Genomic DNA, 21800 nt, shown 5'->3' with positions numbered 1-21800 from the left:
CAAACCCAGAGAAGCAATCTTTAAATTCCTCTTTCAATGCAGAAATAGCAGGAGACACCATATTCACTCTTGCGCTGCCTACATCACGGCCAATCTGTAACACCCCTAGTGCCATTGCGGTTTGACGACCAAGCAGAGGCGACCCTGTGCCATCTACAACATAGAATTCGGTCTGCAATGGAGGACCAGTCTCATGTGTTTGAACAGAGGTATAAAATTTGCCTTTAAGTTGCAGTGGTGTACTGGAGCCATAAGTATAAATCTGTTTAGTGGTGTTACACAATTTAAGGTGATTTTCTCTGCCATTAAGACTGTGCCAAGAAGCCAAGTCCATAACATTGCATGTAGCTCCAGAGTCAATCAACACTGACACATCCGTATTTCCAATCTTAATGGTTAATGTCCCGGCTTGCAGAGAACACAGGGAGAATATAAATTCACAGTCAGGAGCACTCTCTTTATCCTCAGCTATAACATTTACTTGTGCAGATTGTCCTTTGGTTTTGTTATCTCTGGTTGTACTTCTACACACAGCTGCAAAATGACCTGTCTTTCCACAAGCAAAGCACATTTTATTCTGTACCACAGTGCAGTCCTGACTTGTGTGTCCCGCCCTGCCACATTTATTGCAGGTGATATGTAAAGTCCTCTTTGGAAAACTCTCTTTCCTACTCCAGATATTCCTATTATTATAGGTAGGTTTGGAGACTGTATTGACAGATGCAGTGTTCTTGGTTTCAATATGCAGAGCCTGGAGCTCAGACAGTTCAATGGCTCTTGCAATCTCCTGCAGACTAGTAAGTGTGAGACTAGGTTCTCTCAATAATCTCCTCCTGAGGTGCACAGATGTGCATTTCTCTATGACCTGATCTCTGATTATCTCCTCAGTTACAGTCCCAAAATCACAAGACTTTGCCAGATATTTCAGCCTAGTCACATAACTGTCCGTGGTTTCTCCCAGTTCTTGCACAGCCTGTCTAAACTTATATCTTTCATAGGGAATATTTTTCTTTGGCTCAAAGTACTCACTCTGTCTATTCATGGCTGTCTCATAGTCTGAATCTTCCCCTGTTGCTCCCAGGGTTTCAAAAATGTCCTGAACTTGAGGTCCAGCTAGATGCAGCAGCATGGCTCTCTTCTGAGCAGGTGCAGTCACTCCTGTGGCTATAACATAGAGCTGAAATCCCTTCTTCCACTTGTCCCAGCGCTGTGAGAGACTAGTGTGGTCTCCAGACACATCAAACGGTCCGATAGCCGGTAAATCCAGAAAGCTAGCCATCCTCGTCGCCAAAATGTAGTGTATTAACACAGACAGGCTGTTCAGGTTGCTTCTTTATTCACTGCACATCAGCATGCAACTAACTTCAGCCACACCCAGCTCCCAGACATATACATAATTGTAACATTTTGCAGACAGCAACTTAACCCGTTGCTTACCATACTACACAGGCTAATGGATAATCCGGTAAGAACAAGTACTTTAACATTAGATCTCACATACTTTCAGAGATATTTCACATAAAAATAGAGATATTAGGTGGTGGTTCATGAGGACGGGCTGGCCCCCCAACATGCAATTTTCTGGACATAAATCATTCAGGCTAATGGATTTTCATTAGATCCAGGAAGATCAAATGGTTTTAATGTTAGATCTCACATAATTACAGACGTATTAAGTGATTTATGAGTGGGCCTGGCCCCCCCCCCCCTATCAAATTTTCTGGGCAAAAATCACTCAGGCTAATAGATATTCATTAGATCTGGTAAGATCAAGTGGTATTAACGTTAGATCTCAATGTTAGACTTATTAGGTGATTAACTTCTTATTAAATCACTTATTAAGTCTCCAATTATGTGAGATCTAACGTAAAACCACTTGTCCCTACCGGATCTAGCAAATATCTAACTGTTGGTACATTTTTTGATAGGGGGGGAGGGCTGATGACGGATTAGCCTCCCCCCCCCTCCCAGCACATAGCTTTTAATATTGCTTCTTCTGTGTGAGATCTAACACAAACAACAATTGATATAGCCTGATCTACCAATGATCTAATGAACTGTATACGTTTTATTAAAAAAATGTGATTTGGTGGGGCTAACCCAGCTGAGGTCACTTCCAGCCCTGGTGACAATATTGTCTCTTACGGCTTGTTCACACTTGACTAAATTTCTAAATCTTAAAGGAGTTGTAATTCAGAAGGTTTTTTTTTATCTTAATGCATATGCATTAAGATAAAAAACCTTCTGGTGTAGCAGCCTTCCCAGCATCACCTGATACTTACCTGAGCCCCATCTGTATCCAGCGATGTCCCTTGGCCGTCCGGGTCTCTCCATCCTGATTGACTGAGACACAGCTGCGGCGACATTGGCTACCATGGCTGTCAATCAAAATTAGTCAGCCAATCAGGAGAGAGAGGGGGCAGGGCTGAACTGAAGCTCTGTGTCTGAAAGGACACAGGGAGCTGCAGCTCAGCTCGGGTGCCCCCATAGCAAGCCGCTTGCTGTGGGGGCATTCGACAGGAGGGAGGGGCCAGGGGCAGCAACGAGGGACCCAAGAATGGGAGGATCCAGAATGCTTTGTGCAAAACCAACTGCACAGACAAGGCAAGTATATAACATTTTTTTTATTAAAAAAAAAAACGAGACTTTACAATCACTTTAACAAACGCTCCTAAAGCATTTGTATGGGCATTAGACTTGCTTTAATGAGCTTTAGTATGGTTGTTAGTCTGGCATTTTTGCAAGCATTAATGACAAGTTTAAAAATGTTCCCCAAATGTCCTATGGGCAGTTTTAAAGGGTTTGATGAGCATTGAGGTGCTTTAAAAACCGCTTGACAAATGCCTATTCCATTACAGTAAATTAACTAATCATAAACGCGCCGCAACTGCCTGCCAGAGCATTACCATAGGCTTGAATGGGAGGCATTGAAAGGCCTCAAGCATCTCCTGGCTCGACATGAGGCTTCAATTTTGAAGCGACACAACACTAACGCTTTATGTTTTGATAGTGTGAACAGCACTGTGTGTGGTCTATTGTATATTGTGCATAAGCGTTTGAGGGGCGTTTTTAAAGCCTCTCAAATGCCTGCTTTTAATGCCAGTGTGAACATAGCCTTAATCAGAAAGTGAGATCTCAACTAGACATTGGACAGCAAAAACACACTGACAAAGGTTCCAACTCCCTTGACTGGAGTTGCACTTTACCAGGAAAGACGTAAAAACACATTTTACAACATTTAACACTGATTTCAATGTTCTGCTTTATGACACTTTCGGGAAATAAAGTTTTGCTATGTAAAAACATTCATGTGAACAGGTTATAACCACCTGTTAATATCATTCTTCTCCAGAAATCCTTCTTTGTGCCCTTCTTTGATTTACTTCTGCTTTGGTACTAGGCCTTTGATTTTCCTGAATTCTGGGCTAAACTTTGTCCATTTGTTTGCAGACTATGCAATAAGTGTACCCTTAGGGACCATTTACACCATAGTTGTCCAACCTTTTGGCTTCTCTGGGCCACATTGAGTGTAGAGAAATTTTCTCGGGCCGCATATAAAATATATACTATAGTTAACGTATATAAGTAATCAAATGCTGCCGTGCCCTTCCCGCGCCGCCGCGCCTGTCCCCCAGCACTAATTTAACACAATTAGAGGATGATGACATGAAACGGAATCAGTATACGGAGGTTTACTTCTTCTAAGAGATATTAAAGGAACACTCTAACCACTATGATCACTTCAGTGATTTGAAGTGGTCATGGTGGTAGGAGTCAGAAACACTGCACATGTTGGGATATTTACAGTTATGTGCGGGGGGATAGTTGCACCCCTAGCACATGTGACTTAGGCAGCCAGAAAATGTCATGTCCTTATTCATACATGTATGAACAAGGACATGACATATTATGACAAAACACAACTAGTTATTAAAAAACATATTGCAAAAATTTACACACACTAATGCACATACCTTTTCTACTTATTTTGTAGACTGCTGGCAATAACTGCGGTTACTGCTGCCGGGTACTGCTGGTGGGTACGGTTACTGCTGCCGGGTACTGCTGCCGGGTAATGCTGGTCATGCCAGTACTGCTGGAGGAAGCAGCGGCTGCAGTAGGGAGCAGAGCCGCTGCTTCCTGTATGGCTCCTGTCACAGGCAGATTGCATTTCATATCACTCCGCCTGTGACAGAGCCAGAACTATACAGGAAGCAGCATCTCTGTCACTGACTGCGGATATCCTAAGTCTACCACAGCAGCTGGGAGATTGCACGGCACTTGCAGCCTAGTGCGTGCCCATCCAATGCAGCCTAAACAGTGCCCATCCAATGCAGCTTTACCAGTGCGTGCCCATCCAATGCAGCCTGATCAGTGCCCATCCAATGCAGCCTCACCAATGCAAGCCCATCCAATGCAGCCTCACCAGTGCGTACCCATCCAATGCAGTCTGCAATGAAGAGAGAGGAGAGCCACTGGATTACACAGAGTGGGGAATTCATGCTTACCTGGCGACCGCTCTCATACAAAGTCCTGCCTCCTGGACCGGCTCCTATGATTCTGTAGATGTCACCAATGTGCTGTCTATCATTGGAGCCGATCCAGGAGGCGGTGCTTCGTATGACAGCGGCCGCCAGGTAAGCAGGAGATCCCCGCTCTGTTTGTAATCCGGCTGCGCTCGCCCCCCTTCCTCCCCTCCCCTCCAAGGCAGCCTCTGCCTACAGTTAGTTGGAATCTGCTGTGGCCGTGCCCCTGACTCGACTTCCTTCCTCCCCAGCAAAAATAAAATTGTAAGGGGCAATGGGCCGCATTGCCAGTGGTCCTGGGCCGCATGCGGCCCCCGGGCCGCAGGTTGGACATGCCTGATTTAGACCCTTTTGGTGCATTGATGTGTGGTATGTCACAAGTAATATGGACTTCCAATGCATCCCAACAAGCTCAAGTTTGCACATGACCCCTCTTTTTTATTTAATGTAATGCATAACAATACACTACCATGTGTTATGGCTCACTGTAATATAGGTACAATGCCATGGTGTGTTGGGGTGCCAATCAAAATTAAATTGGCACTGCAATGCATATTACATGTGTTACCATACACAGTTAGTTTGGTTGAAAAAATACACAAAGTCCATCTAGTTCAACCTATAAAATGAGGAAAACAAAACAAACATTTTTTTTTACAATACTGTATACACAATCCTATACCCACAGTTGATCCAGAGGAAGGCAAAAAACTCCAGCAAAGCATGAACCAATTTGCTCCAGCAGGGGAAAAATTATTTCCGGATTCCCAGAGGCAAATTGAGAAAGAGGCAATTGGATGATCCTTGGATCAACTTAACATAAATGGATTCTAACATTTATAGGTAATGTACATTTAGGAAAGAATCCAGGGCTTTTTTTAAAGCAATCTACTGAGCTGGACAGAACCTGCTCTTGAGGGAGTCTATTTCACATTTTGACAGCTCTTTCTGTGAAGAAACCTTTCCATATTAAAATCGCCTTTCCTCCAGACATAAAGGGTGCCCCCTTGTCCTCTTTGATGACCTAAAGTGAATAACCCACCACCAAGTTCACCATATGGACCACTTATGTGTTTATCCATGCTGATCATATCTCCCCCTTAACCCCTTTGCGTTGGCTCCCACCGGCCCTTTAAGGGGTTTGGCATTCCGGGAAGCGGGGCGTGGCTGGTGACCATGTGACCGCCTTAATTGGCTGTTACATAATCGGAAAACTCCTGATCATAAGAAGTGAACGGGAGCTGTTTGTGAGCCGTCGGAACACGCTCTCGGCACAGCTGTATCGGCGCTAATGCACGCAAATATACGGCCCCTCTGCGCCAAGGCCCGGCCACTGAGAGCCCGCATATTTGCATGACCGTGCCTAGGCGTTAATCTGTTCTTCTCAAGAGAGAATAAAATGAGTTCCTCCAATCTATCCTCAAAGCTGAGCTCCTCCATGCCTCTTATCAGTTTGGTTACCCTTCTCTGCACTTTCTCCAGTTCCTAATATCCTTTTTGTGAACTGGTGCCCAAAACTAAACTGCATATTCCAGATGAGGTCTTACCAATGATGTGTACAGAGGCAAAATGATGTCTCTCTCTCTGGAGTCTTTACCTCTCTTAACAAAAGAAAGAATTTTGCTTGCTTTGGAAACCACAGCTTGGCATTGCATGCTAATATTAAGCTTATGATCTACCAGAACCATTCACCATTGATTCCCCCAGTTGTTCTCCCCCTAGTATGTATGATACAGGCATATTCTTAGCCCCCAAGTGCAGAACTTTACATATATCAACATTAAACCTCATTTGCCACAGAGTTGCCCAATTAAACAGTGCATTGAGTTTGGTTTGTAAGTTGGAGACATCCTGTAAGGACGTTATTCCCCTACATAGCTTGTTGTAGCCTAGAAGCCAAGTACAGTGAGGGGAAAAAAGTATTCGATCCACTGCTGATATTGTGCAGGGCCCCACCGACAAAGAAATTAAATTATAATTTTAATAGCAGGTTTATTTTAACAGTGAGAGACAGAATAACAACAAAAAAATCCAGAAAAAACGTATTTCAAAAAAGTTATGAATTGACTTGAATTTTATTGAGTGAAATAATGTAACGCTCCTGCGTTTTTATTATGGGCTGGATTTGCAGCTGCAAAATCTCCACTCAGTAGTCATGTAGAGATGTGTTGAATACCAGATCCAACTCTCCAGGACTCATCACCGTGGGCCTGTCAGCTTCAACATACAGATATATACACACTCAATGAGATGTTCCTGGAGTGATAGGATGTATATGATAGTATGAAGGTGATGTGCTGAAGGGACAGGTGTGAACAGTGACAAGGATGGTAATCACTTGATAGGTTTGTATAGGAGAGTTCAAGATGGTATTTAGGAATGCAGATAGGTTAGTATCGAGTATGCTAACAGGTGGTGAGGACAGCAGATGACAAATACAGGATAGACTAACCCAGTGCAAGGATAGATAGTAGTAGACAGGAGAGCTAGCAATCTATGCAGCAGTGCAGATGATAGATGGTAGTAGGCCCAAGAGCTAGCAATCTATGTAACAGTGCAGATGATAGGATAGTATGGATAGGTAGTAACAGTCCTTAATGTGCATAGGTAGATAGTGCAATAAGGTTATGGAGGGTTCCCCTGCGGGGTACCTATCACTTGTAATGTTAGTAGTTTAGAGAGGTCCAGTAGATAAGGAATGATCCGGTAGCGAGATACAGGGATCAGTAGCGAGGTTCCGGTCTGCTCCAGGCAAAGGGAATAGCCGGAGGTTCCGATCGAGAGACAGGCTTGAAAGCATGTGGATAACAAGGAAGGAAAGCAGGGTGAGATAGCCATAAGTAGAAGCAGTATTCCAAGAGTGATCGGGTAGCGAGATACAAGATCAGTGAGTGAAACAAGTCCAGGTAGCGAGATACATGAGCGAGTAACATCAGGTATGGCTGCTTCAGGCATGGCTTGATCGAACCAACCATGCGGTTGAACGAACAATGTGAGTGAGACCGCCGGCGGTTGAAATAGCCGCTCTGCGGCGCTCAGCAGTGACATCATCGTTCTTAAAGGTATATGCGTACCACCTGAAGAGAAAGGTGGGACGCATTACAGAGAAAGTGGTGATTAAGGGTACCGGAGGTACCAGAATCTTACAGTACCCCCCCCCCTTAAGGCCGGCTCCGGAAGGCCTATAGGACAGGTTTCTCTGGGTGTTTCGAATGAAAGTTCCGTATAAGTCTAGGCGCATGAATATCAGAGGTATCTAGCCAGGTGTCGTCTTGGGGTCCATAGTTCTTCCATCTTATGAGATACTGGAGTCTTCCTCTATGGATGCGAGAATCCAAAATTTCCTTGATCTCATACTCTTCTCCACCTTCAACTTGTATTGGAGGTGGAGGCAAGATGGTAGGCCTTATTCCTTTGTTAGGAACATGGGGCTTCAGTAGCGACACATGGAAGATGGGATGGATCTTGAGATCTGCTGGTAGGGTGAGCTGTACTGCAGCTTTTCCGATAAGTTTTTTAATTGGGAAGGGTCCCAAAAATAAAGGTCCAAGCTTCTTGCTAGGGATTTTTAATCTTAAGTTCTTTGTCGATAGCCAAACAAGGTCTCCAATAGCATACTGAGGAGAAGGTCTTCTACGAAGGTCGTAGTACTTTTTTTGTTGACTGTGAGCGTGTGATATAGTGGTATTGAGTAAACCCAAAGAGTCTTTTATTTGGGTAAGGTAATCCGAGGCTACTGGGTTACTCGATGGCAGGATGCGTGGTGGAAGAAGAGTGGGATGAAACCCATAGTTCAAGTAGAACGGACTTTGCTTCGTAGTACTGTGGGTTGCGTTGTTGTAAGCAAATTCTGCTAGAGGAAGGAGATCCACCCAATCATCCTGCAAGTATGATGTGTAGAAACGTAGATATTGCTCAATGCACTGGTTGACTCTTTCAGTCTGTCCGTTGGTCTGAGGATGGTAGGGAGAAGTGAGCTTTCGCTCAATGCGTAAAATTTGACAAAGTGCTTGCCAAAATTTAGAGATGAATTGTGAACCACGGTCGGACAAAAGAGTTTTTGGAATTCCATGCAACTTAAACACATGTTTCATCAGTAGTTCCGCTGTTTGTTTAGATGAAGGTAGTCTACGGATAGCAATGAAATGTGCCATCTTTGTCAAGTGGTCCACTGACACTAGGATGGTATTAAATCCTTTAGAGGGTGGTAGTTCTACTATGAAATCTAAGGACACAACTTCCCATGGAACCTGGGGTATTGGTAGACTACAAAGTAGTCCAGATGGTTTTGTAGTGTCCATTTTGGACCTTGCACAGATGTCACATGAAGAAAAAAATTTTTGTACAGACGTCTTCATATCAGGCCACCAAAACTGCCTGGTGAGCAAATTAAAGGTTTTCGTTATACCCATATGTCCTGCCATGGGCACATCATGCGATAACTCCAAGATCTTGGTGCGCATAGTAGGGGGTATGTAGAGTTTGTCATTGTAATAGAGGAAGCCTTCTGCATCAGTACTTAGTTGTGGTGGAGGTGAATCCATTCTTCTACTGTGCAAAATCTCTTCCTTCAAGGAACGGACAACACCAATAATGCGTTCATAGGGTATTATGGGAATGGAAGGGATTTCGGCGCAGTTATCTTCGGTTAATCGTGATAGCGCATCCGCTTTTTTATTTTTGTCTGCAGGCGTGTAGGTCACTAGGAAATTAAATCTTAAAAAGAATAATGACCATCATACCTGCCGGTGGGAGAGAGTCTTGTTAGTCTGGAGGTATTGAAGGTTTTTATGATCTGTATGTATGAGTATTGGTAACTGGGTACCTTCGAGCAGATGTCGCCAATTCTCCAGTGCCAGTTTTATGGCAAGCAACTCCTTTTCACCCACTGGGTAATTCACCTCTGGGCTGCTTAGTGATTTTGAAAAGAAAGCAACTGGGTGGAGTGATGAAGTGTTTGTTGGTCGTTGGGAGAGAACTGCTCCTACTGCCATATTTGACGCATCTACCTCTAGAATATATTGGAGGGATGGGTCTGGATGGCGTAGTATGGGAGCAGAAGTAAAGCTTGATTTTAACAAGCAGAAAGCTTGATTTGCTTCTTCTGACCATTTGAATGTTTTTTTTATACTTGTCAGTTGTGAGAGAGGTCTCACAATAGCGGAAAAGTTCTTGATGAACTTCCTATAGAAGTTCGAGAATCCAAGGAATCGCTGTAGGGCCTTACGGGTTGTTGGTATAGGCCAGTCTAGAATACAGGATATCTTACTCATATCCATCTTAATTCCAGTTTTGGATATGAAGTATCCTAGAAATAATATTTCTTCTTTATGAAATAGACATTTTTTTAATTTCACATATAGTCTGTGTGAGAGCAGTCTGGACAACACAAGTCTTACATGTTTTATGTGTTCAGGCATAGATCGAGAATAAATAAGTATATCGTCTAGGTATACTACAACACAGACATCAAGTAAGTCTCTAAAGATGTCGTTTATGAATCTTTGGAAAGCTGCGGGAGCATTACATAGCCCGAATGGCATCACAAGGTATTCGAATAGTCCGTATCTGGTTCTGAATGCTGTTTTCCACTCATCCCCGTCACGGATTCGGATTAGGTTGTATGCCCCTTTCAGGTCTAATTTGGTGAAATAAGTAGCCCCACGCACCTGTTCAATAAGTTCAGGGATGAGCGGCAAAGCATAGCGATCCTTTATCGTAATCGTGTTTAATTGCCTATAATCGATAATCGGCCTGAGACTGGAATCCTTATTGCGGACAAAGAAAAGTCTTGCAGCAGTGGAAGAAGTAGAGGGTCTAATGAACCCTTTTGTCAAATTCTCATCCAAGTATTCCTTGAGATGAGAAAGTTCATCCTGTGAAAGGGGATAAACATGACCGAAAGGCAATTTGCTGTTAGGGAGTAGATCGATAGTGCAATCGTAATCCCTATGGGGAGGCAACACTTGAGCATTTTTCTCAAGGAACACTTCGGACAGATCCTGATAGCATAGTGGTGCAATTTCATCTGACACCACAGACAGAATCCTCCCATAAGATGGGAGGTTACACGTATTCTCACAATAGTGAGAAGGGAAAACCAAAGTCCGTTTTTTCCAATCTATGATTGGTTGGTGTGTGTGTAACCAGGGAAGTCCCAAAATAATAGGAAAATGGGGTGAGGATAGTATGTCAAAGGTGATGGTCTCCACATGTGATTCGTTGGTAGTGGCAAGGAGTGCCTGTGTCTGGTTGGTGATTGGACCAGAAGACAGTGGAATACCATTAATGAAACTAACAGAAACAGGCTTAGATTTTGAAATAATAGGTATTTTATTTAAGGTAACAAAGCGTGTATCAATATAGTTTCCACAAGATCCAGTGTCGACCATAGCCTTGGTGGTGATCCTAGTTTGGTCCCACTGTAATATTAAATGAACAAAAAGATAGGGGTTAGAAAAGGAAGTCGTTAATCCTCCCAGCAAGACATGTGAACACTCACCCTCTTTTTTGTGGACAAGGGGACAGGTGCTTATCAAATGATCCAAGGATGCGCAGTACATGCAGAGATTTCTGGATGTTCTTCTAGCTCGTTCAGTAGTCGTTAAAGGTGGGCGTATGGTTCCTACATCCATGGGAGTAGGGTCAACGGCCGAAATCTGAGAAGGACTAGACAATGGCATTCCCATCTTTTCAGCCCTTCTTTCTCGCAGTCGTCTGTCGATGTTGATACTAAGTTGTATCAAGGCCTCCAAGGTGCCAGGTAAATCCGCTCGGGCGAGCTCGTCTTTAACAGCTTCCGATAACCCGAGTCTGAATTGAGTTCGCAAAGATGTGTCATTCCACCCTGAATCAAGGGTCCATCTTTTGAACTCCGATACAAAGTCTTCTACAGGTCTCCTTCCTTGTTTTAAGGCCCTCAAGTGAATATCTGCAGTACTCTGCCTATTGGGGTCATCGTATAAACTAGTGAGTTCCGCTAGGAATAAAGAATAGGTGTTGAGAATCTGATCATTATTCTCAAAGAGAGAGTCTGCCCAGGCCCGTGGATCACCCGTCAAGTATGAAATAACGGTACAGACTTTTATTTGATCAGTGGGGTATGTACGAGGTTTTAACAAAAAAGCAATTGACATGCGTTTTTGAATTCACTAAATTTTTTCCGATCACCTGTAAACACTAGAGGAGGGTTTATTTTAGGTTAAGGAGGCTGAACAGCAGTAAGCCGTGAGAGCTGGGTTACCTGCTGTGTCAGAGTCTGATTCTTTTCTTGTACGTCAGTCAGAGCAAGTATTAACGCTTTTACTTGTTGTGTTAATTGTGTCACTTGAGTGGGTAATTCTGCTGAATCCATTTTTAAGGTTCGTTCAATCTGTAACGCTCCTGCGTTTTTATTATAGGCTGGATTTGCAGCTGCAAAATCTCCACTCAGTAGTCATGTAGAGATGTGTTGAATACCAGATCCAACTCTCCAGGACTCATCACCGTGGGCCTGTCAGCTTCAACATACAGATATATACACACTCAATGAGATGTTCCTGGAGTGATAGGATGTATATGATAGTATGAAGGTGATGTGCTGAAGGGACAGGTGTGAACAGTGACAAGGATGGTAATCACTTGATAGGTTTGTATAGGAGAGTTCAAGATGGTATTTAGGAATGCAGATAGGTTAGTAACGAGTATGCTAACAGGTGGTGAGGACAGCAGATGACAAATACAGGATAGACTAACCCAGTGCAAGGATAGATAGTAGTAGACAGGAGAGCTAGCAATCTATGCAGCAGTGCAGATGGTAGATGGTAGTAGGCCCAAGAGCTAGCAATCTATGTAACAGTGCAGATGATAGGATAGTATGGATAGGTAGTAACAGTCCTTAATGTGCATAGGTAGATAGTGCAATAAGGTTATGGAGGGTTCCCCTGCGGGGTACCTATCACTTGTAATGTTAGTAGTTTAGAGAGGTCCAGTAGATAAGGAATGATCCGGTAGCGAGATACAGGGATCAGTAGCGAGGTTCCGGTCTGCTCCAGGCAAAGGGAATAGCCGGAGGTTCCGATCGAGAGACAGGCTTGAAAGCATGTGGATAACAAGGCAGGAAAGCAGGGTGAGATAGCCATAAGTAGAAGCAGTATTCCAAGAGTGATCGGGTAGCGAGATACAAGATCAGTGAGTGAAACAAGTCCAGGTAGCGAGATACATGAGCGAGTAACATCAGGTATGGCTGCTTCAGGCATGGCTTGATCGAACCAACCATGCGGTTGAACGAACAATGTGAGTGAGACCGCCGGCGGTTGAAATAGCCGCTCTGCGGCGCTCAGCAGTGACATCATCGTTCTTAAAGGTATATGCGTACCACCTGAAGAGAAAGGTGGGACGCATTACAGAGAAAGTGGTGATTAAGGGTACCGGAGGTACCAGAATCTTACAAATAAGTATTTGATTCCCTATCAATCAGCAATATTTCTGTCTTCCAGGTGTCTTCTACACAGGTAACAAGCTAAGATTTGGAACACTCTCTTAAAGGGAGTGCTCCTTGCCTCAGCTTGTTACCTGTATAAAAAACACCTGTCCCCTGTGGCAATCAGATTAAAGACACCTGTCCACAGAAGCAATAAATCAATCAGATTGCAAACTCTCCACCACGGCCAAGACCAAAGAACTGTCCAAGGATGTCAGGGACATGATTGTAGACCTACACAAGGAATGGGCTACAAGACCATCGCCAAGCAGCTTGCTGAGAGGGTGACAACAGTTGGTGTGATTATTCGCAAATGGAAGAAACACAAAATAACTGTCAATCTCCCTTGGTCTGGGGCTTCGTGCAAGATCTCAACTCATGGAGTTTCAATGACCATGAGCACAGTGAGGAATTAGCCCAGAACTACACGCGAGAATCTGGTCAATGATCTCAAGGTAGCTGGGACCATAGCCACCAAGAAAAACAAATGGTAACAAACGGCACTGTAAAGGATTGAAATCCTGCAGCGCCCGCAAGGTCCCCCTGCTCAAGAAAGCATATGTACAAGTCCATCTGAAGTTTGCTAATGAACATCTGACTGATTCAGAGTAGAACTGGTGAAAGTGTTGTGGTCAGATGAGATCAAAATCAAGCTCATTGGCATCAACTTAACTCACCATGTATGCAGGAGGAGGAACGCTGGCTATGACCCCAAGAACACCATCCCCACCATCAAACATGGAGGTGGAAACATTATGCTTTGGGAGTGTTTTTCTGCTAAGGGGATAGGACAACTTCACCGCATCAAAGGGATGATAAACCATGTACCGTCAAATCTTGGGTGAGAACCTTCTTTCCTCAGCCAGGGCATTGAAAATGGGTCATGGATGGGTATTCCAGCATGAGAGTAAGATATATATACTAAAAATAGTATATAACCTCGCGCCTCTGGAAAGAACTAGGTTTAATTTAATAAATATATAAATAAATAATTAGTTGAATAAATAATATAGTGTCTAGTGTAAACCGTTGTAAAGCAGCTGCTATAAATGAAAGGATATAAGGATATTTAACCCCCTAAGGAGTTTATATAGCGCTTGCTAGTTTACACTAATAAGAGTGAACAATTTCTTGTTCACACACCTGAGTGATCAGTGATATAATGAGGGAGTATTGCTATTCCCTAGAATTAATAATAGGTGTATTAAAGTGCAAAATAAGCTGAATAAGTGATGAATTTAAATGACTATAAAGCTGAATACAAAATTAAAAATTACTAACATATAAATATATAAAATGCAAACTTTTACTATATATAAAGTGCAAATTTGATCAGAAATTTTGTGCAGTGATAAGTATAGTCCCACAAAGTGATTTGTGCGAAAAAAATCCTAGTATGATTTCTCCAAAGTTCCAATTGCTGGTAACAACAGGCAAAAAACTTCAATCATAAGGGGTGCAAACTCACCGAATTTGATGGGTCCTGACTGCCATATGGCACCAAGACCTTCCGAGCTTGTGGCTTGCAAAGCCTAAGATAACTGCAGGTGCACTGTAATCCTCCACTCCTATAATAGGGATCGATCCTCAAGGTCCAATGCAAGGGGGGGGAAAGAAAGTGCTCCAATAGGTGACCTCTGAAGACGTCATCACGCTCTGACGAAACGCGCGTCAGGTGGAACGCACGCCGCACGCTTCCGGGTAGCCTGGTGGGACGCAAAACCGGCAGTCGCCGTTCCCCATTCCCAGGCAGACACCTAAAGCGGACGTGTACTGTGTTTGTTACTTGTTTTTACTTTTTTGGTAATAAAATCATAATTTTTAACGGTACCGCACTATTGGAGCACTTTCTTTTCCCCCCCCTTGCATTGGACCTTGAGGATCGATCCCTATTATAGGAGTGGAGGATTACAGTGCACCTGCAGTTATCTTAGGCTTTGCAAGCCACAAGCTCGGAAGGGCTTGGTGCCATATGGCAGTCAGGACCCATCAAATTCGGTGAGTTTGCACCCCCTATGATTGAAGTTTTTTGCCTGTTGTTGCCAGCAATTGGAACGTTGGAGAAATCATACTAGGACTTTTTTTTCACAAATCACTTTGTGGGACTATACTTATCACTGCACAAAATTTCTTATCAAATTTGCACTTTATATATAGTAAAAGTTTGCATTTTATATATTTATATGTTAGTAATTTTTAATTTTGTATTCAGCTTTATAGTCATTTAAATTCATCACTTATTCAGCTTATTTTGCACTTTAATACACCTATTATCAATTCTAGAGAATAGCAATACTCCCTCATTATATCACTGATCACTCAGGTGTGTGAACAAGAAATTGTTCACTCTTATTAGTGTAAACTAGCAAGCGCTATATAAACTCCTTAGGGGGTTAAATATCCTTATTCCAGCATGACAATGACCTAAAACACACAGCCAAGGCAACAAAGAGTGGCTCAAGAAGAAGCACATTAAGGTCTTGAAGTGGCCTAGCCAGTCTCCAGACCTTAATCCCATTGAAAATATGTGGAGGGAGCTAAAGGTTTGAGTTACCGAAACCCTAATGACTACCAAGTACTAAGTCATGTTTTGTGAAGGGGTCAATTACTTATTTCACTCAATAAAATGCAAATAAATTTATAACTTTTTTTGAAATGCGTTCTTCTGGATTTTTAAGTTGTTATTTTGTCTCTCACTGATTAAATAAACCTACCATTAAAATTATAGACTGATCGTTTCTTTTCAGCGGGCAAGCCTACAAAATCAGCAGGGAATCAAATACTTGTTTCCCTCTCTGTAAATGAAACTAAAGCAAAGGGGGAAAAATGGGAGAATTTCTCTCTTTGAGTACTAAAACGAATAGAAGCTTATTTACGGCACATTCACTCTTTGCGTCACATGCACTTTACCAGGTCTTTTAGTTTTTTTTAAAACAAAGTTTTAAAAAATAAATATTGTTATGTTACCTCAATGTTACTTCCAGAAGGTGCTTCAGAGAATGGAGGAGGTGTTGGGGGTACAACAGAAATCTTACTAGGATAGAAGGAGAATTACTAAACCATGTGTCCAAGTATTGCATATTATGATCATTTTATAAAGTAATTTAAACATTATCACTAAACATGACTATGACTGAACATGTATTCATCATCATTACTAACAAGCACAGTGACAAACTTCAAGGCCAAAGACAAGTTTTGCTATAGCATGTTATACATACAAATATAAACCGGACTGAAAGCTATACCAAAATAGATACGGAAAACCAAGAGTAAACGTGGTTTTCTGAGGCAAGACCTGTATCTACACCACTTCCATACTGCTCAGTGGAAAGAAAATGACAAGAGGCTACAGTAAGAACAACATACATCGGTAGTTTCCAACCTCAATCCTCAAATGCCCCCATCAGGTCATGGGGTATTTGCATGGGTGCTTTACATCAATGTCAGTGGCTTGTTATTTGTGACAGCTTTTTTATCTAAGAGGAATTTTCAAAACATAGCTTGTTGGGACTCAGTACTTGAGGAGTGGGATTGAGAAGCACTGAAGTAGATGAGCTCTATCTGATTTGCCACATTTACATTAAACCTGAAAGATCTTGCAATCAGGAGCCCTAAAGTAATTGCATATCTTTAATTGTTGTTTTTTCATTAACCACTTAAGCCCCAGAGGATTTGGCTGCTCAAAGACCGGGGCCTATTTTGCGATTCAGCACTGTGTGACTTTGACGGACAATTGCGCGGTCGTGCAGCGCTGTATCCAAATGAAATTGAGGTCCTTTTTTTCCCACAAACAAAGCTTTCTTTTGGTGGTATTTGATCACCTGTGCGATTTTAACTTTTTGCGCTATAAACAAAAAAAGAGCGTCAATTTTGAAAAAGTAACAATATTTTTCACATTTTTTTATATGAAATTCCAAACAAAAAAAGTAAAAATCAAAATTTTTTAACATTTTAGGCCAATTTGTTTTCTGCTACATATTTTTGGTAAAAAAAAAAATCGCACTGGGTGTATTTTGATTGGTTTGCGCAAAACTTATTGCGTTTACTAACTAAGGGAAAGATTTATGTCATTTTTATTGTTTTTTTTTTTAACTAGTAATGGCGGCGATCTGCGTTTTTTTTTGCGGGACTGCAACATTGCGGCAGACAAATCGGACCCCTGACTAACATTTTTGAGGAGTACCAGTGACATTACTACTGTAATCAGTGCTATACATATGCACTGTTACTGTAAAAATGACACTGGCAGGGAAGGGGTTAACTTTATTAGAGATCAAGGGGTTAAGTGTGTCCCTAGGGGCGTGCTTCTAACTGTAGAGGGGCGTGGCTTTTGATGTAACCACAGAGACATATGATCCTACATAGCAGGATCGTATGATCTCTGCTGTTACACCAGGGAGAATGACAGGCGGCTGTGTCTACATCAGTCGCCTGCCTTTCTCCCTCTCCAGCGGGAGATTGCGAGTGGCCAGCAGATATACGAGCCGCCGGTCACTCGCGCGGGGACCTCAGTGAATGAGCAGGGGCGGGAGCGCGCTCGCCCCCTACAGGCTCCTGGGCAAGCAACGTAGTACTACGTCACTTTGCCCAGGAGGGGCTGACCGCCACAGTAAATGTACTTGCGGCAGTCGGCAAGTGGTTAAAATAACAAACATGTTATACTTACCTGCTCTGTGTAGTAGTTTTGCACAGAGCAGCCCAGATCCTCCTCTTCTTGGGTCCCATGCCGGTGCTCCTGGCTCCTCCAACCTGTCGGGTGCCCCACAGCAATCAGCTTGCTATGGGGGCACCTGAGCCGAGCCGCTTCTCTGTGTGTTCTTTCACAGACAGAACCACGGCTCGGCCCCGTCCCCTCCGTCTCCTAAATTGGCTTACTAGCTGTGATTGACAGCAGCGGGAGCCATTGGCTTTCATTCAGTTTCATTGTATTATACATCAAGAAGCTCTTTGTGGCAGGGAAAGCAGCAAAAAATAAGACGATATCCTCAAAGATGTCACAAAAATGGTAAATTACATCATGGCTCGTGCTCTTAATTTTCAAAAGTTTCAAACACTTCTTGAAGAGGTTCAGGCAAAGTAGAATACTTAAATTATTTTTTATTATTTCAGGTACTTATATAGCGCTGTAAATTTTACGCAGCGCTTTTACATATTGTGACAGGAAGTCAGGTAAATCTGGGAATGCAGTCACAGGCAGGAGATACATTTCCACCTGATTTAGAAAGTTCACTAATTACTATAGGGTGTCGGCTGCAGAGGTAGCCAGAACTGTCTAAGGAAGTTGAAAGGCCTTCAGCTGTTCGGAATGAGGAAGTTAAGGCCTCTATAATTTGTCCAAAGGAAGTCTATGGATGGCTGCCTCCTGTCGCCGTGTGGGCTGGGAGAGGAGGACAGACATACGTGTGCCTCCCGACGCCGTGTGGGCATGGGAGAAGGACTGCTGCCTCCTGTCGCCCTGTGGGCTGGGAGAGAAGGACAGACAGATGAGTGCCTCCCGACAAGCTGGTGAGCATGGGAGAAGACCCCCTGAAGTGATGTGCGCTAAGGAGGGTAAACAAGTGTGAAGACTACTCGAAGTGAGGTCTTGGATCGTCTCAAGGTGAGAAGAGAAACTATTTCTATGTGGAAAGAAATAAATGCACTGCTTGCTATGTGGAGAGACAAGCAAATGAACTGTGTTCAATGTGAAGAGTGTGAAGAGACAAAGGGACATGTTCCATATGAAGAGGAAAAGGGACATGTTAAATGAACTGTTTGCTGTGTGAAGAGATAAAACATGGAATATTGAGAGTCTGCTGTATGACCAGCCAAGTCTGCCCAACAGTAGGTTGGGGACAGGCTTCATTAGATAGGTTCCAGTGTGTGAGAAGGTAGCCGCCCACAGTGGCAAGGATTTATTTTGTTTTATTTTATTTTGGCTGTTTTGAGGCTTGCAATTGTGTGAAGTAAATTGCATGAATAAATCAAAGTGTTGTTTGCAACCACTTCTCGGCTATCTCTCTGTGAAAACGCACCCCCAAAGGGGTCATCCACGCCTATCACCGAGCTAATCCCTCACAATATACATTGTACATTCACATCAGTCCCTGCCCTCAAGGAGCTTACAATCTAAGGTCCCTAACTCGTATTCATACATACACAGTAGGGCCAATTTTTTTTATACAGGATCCAATTAACCTACCAACATGTCTTTGGAGTGTGGGAGGAAACTGGAGTACCCGGAGGAAACCCACGCAGGCACAGGGAGAACATGCAAACTCCAGGCAGGTAGTGTGGTGGTTGGGATTTGAACCAGCGACCCCTTTTGCTGCTAGGTGAAAGTGCTAATCACTACACCACTGTGCCGCCCGTGTGCCTTATGTACAATAATGTCCAGTGACTGAGCAGAGGACGAGTCCTGGAGAGATTTGTAGCCTGCTTGGATGAAATTAGGATGTTTATGAATGAAAAGGGGCAGGAATATCCACAGCTCACCAATTTGACCTGGCTTACCAACTTCATGCTTTTTACAGATTTTACAAGTTTAGGTAAAACAGCAGAAATTATGTTTTGTGATATCAGAACATTTGAGAAAACACTGCAGGTTAGAGGCCTAGAAAGTGGGCAGCGGAAATTTTTTCCAAATCTAAAAATGCATTTGGAAAATTCTACATTTACGGATGATCCTACAAACCATCAGGAAATCTACAAGGAATTTTCAAGCATTGTAGAAGTTGTATAGGAGGAGTCCCTTATAGTGCAGTTGCACATCTCTCCCAGTAAGTAGTAAGTATCTCCAATGGTTTAGAGAGGCTGGATTCATCCTTCTTTTTATGGATAGTGTAGGACCCACTGACAATGGGGTACTTTGACGTAGTGGTGGGCTTGAGCACGATATGGCCATATGGTGGGACTAAATCCCCATTTTTATTCATTGATTGCCTTTATATTTGATAGTCATTTATTTTGCATGTGTGCACTGTTCTCTGTAAATATGCATGTTGCTTGGTTCATAGCTGCACCAGCTTTAGAAATGCATGTTCAGGGTGTGCTCCCCAGGGTGTGCCCAGGGTGTGCTCCCCCCCCCCCTCAGCTCTTTGTTTGTTTGTATTGTAGAAGTTGCAAAGGAGAAATTTAGTAACAGATTTTTACAGTTTCATAGGATGGCGATAACCCTGTGTTTTGCTTACGTCTCCAGATAAAGCCAAATTTGAAGAACTTGATCTTTCCTGCTTACGCTGGTTAAATTTAGGACATCTGGAAATTGAGCTATTGGAAATTCAAGGAAGCTCTATCTGGAAAAATAAATTCTATGACGTGTGTGCAACACTTGAGAAGATCGAGTGTGAAGGGATGACAAAGAACAGCACAGTTGGTAGTTCGGAAAATGAGATCCTTAACCACTTGCCGACCGCCGCACGACTATTTACTGCGGCAGTCAGCCCCCTACAGGCAAAACGACGTAGGGCTACGTCGCTCAACCACGAGCCTCTAGGGGGGCGAGCACGTGCCGCCGGAGGCGCGCCCCCGCTTGTTAACTAACATCCCAGCGCGAGTGACTGGCGGCTCCGATGTCCGCCGGTCACTGGCGATCTCCCGCTGGAGAGGGAGAAATGCAGGCAGCTAATGTAAACAAAGCCGCCTGTCATTCTCCCTGATGTAACTGCAGAGACTATACGATCCTGCTATGTAGGATCGTATGTCTCTGTAGTTACATCACAAGCCACGCCCCCCCACAGTAAGAATCACACCCCTAGGGATACATTTAACCCACTGATCACCAATAAAGTTAACCCCTTCCCTGCTAGTGTCATTTTTACAGTAACAATGCACATTTATAGCACTGATTACTGTAGTAATGTCACTGGTACCCCCAAAAGTGTCAAAAATGTCAGTCAAGGGTCTGATCTGTCTGCCCCAATGTCGCAGTCCTGCAAAAAAAAAAAAAAAATCGCAGATCGCCGCCATTACTAGTAAAAAAAACAGAAAACAATAAAAATGACATAAATCTTTCCCGTAGTTAGTAGACGCAATCACTTTTGCGCAAACCAATCAAAATATGCTTATTGCGATTTTTTTTACCAAACATATGTAGCAGAAAACAAATTAGCCTAAAATGTTAAAAAAAATTAGATTTTTCCATTTTTTCATATAAAAAAAATGTGAAAAATAGTTATTTTTTCAAAATTGTCGCTCTTTTTCTGTTTATAGCGCAAAAAGTAAAAATCGCACAGGTGATCAAATACCACCAAAAGAAAGCTCTGTTTGTGGGGAAAAAAGGAAGTCAATTTCATTTGGGTACAGCGTTGCACGACCGCGCAATTGTCCGTTAAATTCACGCAGTGCCGAATCGCAAAATAGGCCCTGGTCTTTGAGCAGCCAAATCCTCCGGGGCTTAAGTGGTTAAAGTGTGGAATTCTCTGCCAAATAATTTTTAATTTGTAATGTATGTGTTGCTCTCAAACTAACAAAGTATGAGCCAAGGTTTGACAAATTAGCAGCATGGATACAACAGAAAAAAAATCACATTAATTAATTGCAAAAGCATGCCAAATGCAAACTTTTACCTAATGCAGTGTTTGCAGCCCAAGACACTAGTCTAGGTTTTGTTTCTGTGTAAAGCAAGTTTAGTTTTCTTGTTTATCTTGCTCATCCTAGTACAGGTTGACTTTAATACAAAACATGTAGAAGCAGGGAAAGGACCCCAAGTAAGGCTTGCCACAAAGAATTTCAGTCTGGCATATAATCATACAATATTACAAGTTGGGTTGTTTTTTCTAAACTAAAACCTTAGTACTCAGGTTTAATTGCAGTGTTGGCACTTTTAAATA

General features: G+C 42.9%; 1 protein-coding gene across 1 annotated transcript in view; it reads right to left on the bottom strand.

The window, feature by feature from the left end:
* SYTL3 (synaptotagmin like 3) overlaps positions 1 to 21800 on the bottom strand; it is a 126721-nt gene that overhangs the window by 40493 nt on the left and 64428 nt on the right. The window contains exon 6 of the mRNA XM_082251790.1: positions 15955 to 16021. Within this exon, the coding sequence (XP_082107916.1) occupies positions 15955 to 16021 (67 nt within the window). The remainder of the gene's footprint in view (positions 1 to 15954; positions 16022 to 21800) is intronic.

Source organism: Pelophylax lessonae, assembly GCF_965119305.1.
Source record: "Pelophylax lessonae genome assembly, chromosome: 3".
Taxonomy (NCBI): domain Eukaryota; kingdom Metazoa; phylum Chordata; class Amphibia; order Anura; family Ranidae; genus Pelophylax; species Pelophylax lessonae.
This window is presented reverse-complemented; position numbering and strand designations above follow the sequence as displayed.